This window comes from Bos mutus, chromosome 25 (genome assembly GCF_027580195.1).
Source record: "Bos mutus isolate GX-2022 chromosome 25, NWIPB_WYAK_1.1, whole genome shotgun sequence".
Classification (NCBI taxonomy): Eukaryota; Metazoa; Chordata; class Mammalia; order Artiodactyla; family Bovidae; genus Bos; species Bos mutus.
In genome coordinates this window covers 15442255-15447300 of record NC_091641.1, presented here as the reverse complement: position 1 = coordinate 15447300, position 5046 = coordinate 15442255, and the positions used below count along the sequence as shown (strand labels likewise).

General features: G+C 57.9%; 1 protein-coding gene across 1 annotated transcript; it reads left to right on the top strand.

Moving 5' to 3' along the window:
- The first annotated feature begins 490 nt into the window (after positions 1 to 490).
- On the top strand, positions 491 to 4680 carry ZNF48 (zinc finger protein 48). Its single transcript, XM_070363213.1, is given in 3 exon segments — positions 491 to 745; positions 2064 to 3184; positions 3186 to 4680. Coding segments are annotated over 3 exon segments (1878 nt in total). The 5' UTR covers positions 491 to 666; the 3' UTR covers positions 3864 to 4680.
- Positions 4681 to 5046: the final 366 nt, after the last annotated feature.

Genomic DNA, 5046 nt, shown 5'->3' with positions numbered 1-5046 from the left:
GCTGTTTGCCACCTCTGAAGGTCGGCGCGGGTGGCAGGACACAGCGACAATTAGAAAGAGTCTTCGGCCCTCCGCATCCAGCTCCAGCCCAGGAAACACACGGTTAATACCACAGAGTTCGGGCAATTGGACTTGGCTCAGAGTAGCCCTCTCCGCGGCACGCGGCTGCCCGCCGGCTACCGAGCTCCAGAGGACACGGGCGGCTCCCACAGGCGTGCAGCTCCTCCAGGGTCCTAGAGCGGCCCGGTGCCGCCTGGCGCTTCCGCTTCCCGTCCCCGCCCCCGGCGGCCGCCCCCGGGACGCCCGGGTCCGAGCCCCCTCCCCGTTTGGCGCCGAGCCCGATCCCCGAGCCACTAGTGGCACGGGCACCGGAGCCCCGCGGAGGAGCTCTGGAGGGCCCCGGACTGGCGAAAGTGGAGGCTGAAGCAGCGGCGGCAGCGGCGGGAGGGGAAGGGGGCGGCTGCGCGCCGGAAGGAGCAGCAGGTGCAGGGGCGGCCGGTGGCGCGGGCGGGGGTCACCGGAGCCGCGCCCCGTACCTCGGACACCCGAATGCTGTCCGGTGCCCGTGCCGGCCGGCAGAGGGCAGCGGCAGGGCCCCGCCGTCCGCACATGGCTGTGTGACCGTGAAACTGTGTTTGTCTCCTTGCTCAGGGCGGCGTGCCGGCGATGGAGCGCGCGGTGGGGCCCTGGGGTTCGGATCTCCGTGGCTCAGAGGAGAGAGAGCAGCTGAGAGGCGCCCGCACAGGTGAGGGCCGAAGCGGTGCACCTCCATGGGCAGGTAATGGCCGGGTGGGGCCCCCGGTTCTGGGCTTTGCGTAGCCCAGACCCAGAAAAATAGGACGTGAACTGTGCTTCCAGGGAGGGGGAGGGAACCAGTGTTTCTGAGCACCTACTAAGCGACACGCCTTGAGGGGCATCATTTCAAGGACTCTCCCCATCCCCTGCAGTCACCATCATCCTCGCTGCTTCAGTCCTACTTCAGGCCTCGTTCTGTCTCATCCTGGCAAATGCAACGGCCTCCCCTCAGCCCTTTTCTCTCCAGTGTTGCACCCACTGTGCAGCCACATTGATCTGAGTCCTGGTCTAATCCTGTCTCCCTCCACAAAAGTCTTCCCTAGCTCCCTTCTGCTACTAATTAAAAGCGTTAGTCTAGCGTTCAATTCAGATCTCCCATGCTTTATCTAGTCCCAACATCCTTTTCCAGCTTTATCACACATTCCTTTCCATGGCTTACTTTTTTTCTGCACTGTGAAAGCCTAGCCCTATCTCTCTAATGTCCTCTCTCTAGTGACAGCACAGTTCATTCTGAGCCTGCAATTATAATTATTTGTGTTTTATCTTATTTCTCCTACCAACGTTAAGTATCCTGAGGGACATCTTTGTGTCTGGCTCCTTTCAGGTACATACAAGATGATTGAAGAAATAAACTACAGATTGGGCTAATAAAAGATAAAATCTAATTAGTAAATACCAGGCTTTCCACATAGAATATAAGGTAGGGCTTAACAGCAGGCTTGGGAATTAGACCTGAGTTAGAAACATGGCTTTGTTACTTTATAACCTTGAGCGAGTGACTTAGAATTCTCAGAGACTGCATGTCTGTAAAATGGGGACAGTTAATAGTATTACCTCATAGGATTGTTTGCAAGGATTCAGTAATGCTTACTTAAGTGATTGGCACATATGAAAGGCATGGTAAAAGGAGGTTACTGTTACTGAGAGGCACAGACAATATAAGGGCTTTGGAAATTCAGAGGAGAGAGGTCTTTGCGACCACAGATTGTCAGGGATGCCTTTCGGGGGAGACTGCTACTGAAGATAGTGTGTTAATCGCTCAGTCATGTCCGACTCTGCGATCCCATGGACCCACCAGGCTTCTCTGTCTGTGGAATTCTCCAGGCCAGAATACTGGAGTGGGTGGCCATTCCCTTTTCCAGGTGGTCTTCCCAACCCAGGGATCGAACTTGTTTCTCCCACGTCACAGGCTGATTGTTTACCATCTGAGCCTCAGTGGGAAGGCTGAGCCAAAAGGCAGGATCTACCGCTCCTTTTTCTTTCCCCAGGTCTAGGGAGTGAGCATGCGGAGATTTCTCAGCCAGATGAGTTTGAACATCCCCCACAGGAGGATGACTTGGAGTTCAAGGAAGAGGAAGATTTGGCCCCAGGTCATGAAGTAGGAAATGCCTCTCTCAAACCTGAAGGCATTCAGACTTGGGATGACCTGTGGGTCCAGAGGGAGGGGCCTGGAAAACCTCAGGCTCGGGACAGAGGCCCTCGGCTCCTAGGAGAACCACGCTGGGGCCAGGCTAGTGATCGGGCTGCTGTATGTGGCGAGTGTGGCAAGAGCTTTCGGCAGATGTCAGATCTGGTGAAACACCAGCGAACCCACACCGGGGAGAAGCCCTACAAGTGCGGGGTCTGTGGCAAGGGCTTTGGGGACAGCTCTGCCCGGATCAAACACCAACGAACTCATAGTGGTGAAAAGCCCTACAGAGCCCGGGCGCCAGCCCAGGGGCCCCCAAAGATTCCTCGGTCCAGGATCCCAGCTGGCGAGCGCCCCACTATCTGCGGTGAATGTGGCAAGAGCTTCCGGCAGAGTTCGGACCTGGTGAAACACCAGCGGACACACACGGGCGAGAAGCCGTACAAGTGTGGCATCTGTGGCAAGGGCTTTGGCGACAGTTCTGCCCGCATAAAGCACCAGCGGACACACCGAGGGGAGCAGCCCCCCCGGCCCGTGGTGCCCCGGCGGCAGCCATCTCGAGCTGCCACGGCAGCCGCCCAGGGACCTAAGGCCCAGGACAAGCCATACATCTGCACCGATTGTGGCAAAAGATTTGTGCTCAGCTGCAGCCTCCTGAGCCACCAACGCAGTCACCTGGGGCCCAAGCCCTTTGGCTGCGATGTGTGTGGAAAGGAGTTTGCCCGCGGCTCAGATCTGGTGAAGCACCTGCGAGTGCACACGGGAGAGAAGCCCTACCTCTGCCCCGAGTGTGGCAAGGGCTTCGCTGACAGCTCTGCGCGGGTCAAGCACCTCCGCACCCACAGTGGCGAAAGGCCTCACGCCTGTCCTGAGTGTGACCGTACCTTCAGCCTCAGCTCCACCCTCCTCCGCCACCGCCTCACTCACATGGAGCCCCAGGACTTCAGCTTCCCAGGCTACCCTCTGGCCCCTGATCCCCAGCCCACCCCTCAGCTCCAGCCCGCCCCCACCTCCTCTAGGCACCAGCCCCCCGCTGACGCCTCGAAGCCCTTCACACTCAGGAGATGGCCCTTTTGGCCTGCCTGGCTTGGAGCCGGAGCCCGGGGGCCCACAGGCTGGAGAGCCGCCACCACCACTGGAGGGTGACAAGCCCCACAAGTGCCCTGAGTGTGGCAAGGGCTTCCGCCGGAGCTCGGACCTGGTGAAACACCATCGTGTACACACGGGGGAAAAACCCTACCTCTGCCCAGAATGCGGCAAAGGTTTTGCCGACAGCTCAGCCCGAGTCAAGCACCTCCGCACCCATCGTGGGGAACGGGCTAGGCCACCACCACCATCCACTCTCCTGAGGCCACATAACCCCCCTGGCCCAGCACCCACTGCCCCTCGATCACGAGTCCGGGCTCAGCCCTCTGGACCCAGCCAGCCCCATGTGTGCGGCTTCTGCGGGAAGGAGTTTCCCCGGAGCTCAGACCTGGTCAAACACAGGCGCACACACACTGGGGAGAAGCCATACAAGTGTGCAGAGTGTGGCAAGGGCTTTGGTGACAGTTCTGCCCGTATCAAGCACCAGCGTGGGCACCTGATCCTGAGGCCCTTTGGAACAGGAGATGGTCGGGCAAGGCCCCTCAAAGAGGAGCCACCAATGGGACTGGAATGATGGGGTCCAGGGAGGGTGGAGGCCCAAGAGACCAAAGGGAGGGTATCTGCTGCTTAAGCAGAGAAGAAAGGGCCTGGGAGGTGGTGGGAGGGAGAAGGAAGGGAAGAAACAAAGGGAAGAAAGGAGTGAATAGATAGAAATAGAGATTTGGAGACAAACGATCTTGAAGCTCAGGAAACAGTCCTGGCTGGGCTGGGTCAGGACCTTGCCAGTTTGGTTTATACCCCCAGCTTCTAGAACACTGCCTGGAATACAGTAGGCAATAAATACTTGTTGATAAACTAGCGTTAGCCTGAGGGCCCTTAAAGAATTCTAAATTCCTACTGCCTCTTAACCTGTAAATTGACCCCTCCCGACCTTGCCTTCCCCCCCACCCCGACCACCCAGACAGGCATCCTGAACCAGGTTTGTTAGACCTAGGAGCAGTGAGACTTCTGAGGTTAAGGGTAAGAGTGAGGCAGGGCCATCTTGACCATCTGTTGATGGGGAGAGTACTGTTGGTAGGCAGGCAGTACCCAGCCTCGGGCCACTGGACATGGTCGGAGCCAGGAAGAGGACACTTGGAGTGAGTCCAGACCCAACTGCCCTGACCACCTGGACACAACAGAACAGGAGGGAGACAGCGGAATGAGCACTCATTTGCTCTGGATGCCAAGCCCAGGTCCTGGTGGATGGCAGCAGAGACACATTGGCTGGAAGAAGGGCAGTATAGGAGTGAGGAAAGGCCAGGGAAGTACCAAGGCCTGACAGCCACATCTCCATATGTCTTCTCGCCAATAAACTGCTTCTTATCTGAGGCTTGGACTGGTGTGTGCGTGTGTGTGCATCGTGAGGGGTGAAAAAGCTGAAGGGTCACCACAGGCAAAACCCACAAGCCATGTGTAAACTTGGCCTCTTTGAGCCCGTCAAAGAAATTGGGTGGTCAAAGCTGCTTTTTAGCTCAGGCAACGTGTTAAAAAACGGCCCCCAGGTCTGTCAGTTGATGCCCTAGACCTGAGTGCTGGCTGCCCACAGGCGCCACCTACGCCACAGGATCTAGCGCGACCCTTAAAAGGAAAAACGCGACGCCACGGGTGGGAGCGTGAGGGGTCGGTATTAGGCAAGCGCTGTTGCTATGGCGACAAGTACCCGGAGAAAAGTGGCCAGCGGGTCTGGTAGGGGCGCAGAAGACCCAGACGCTGAT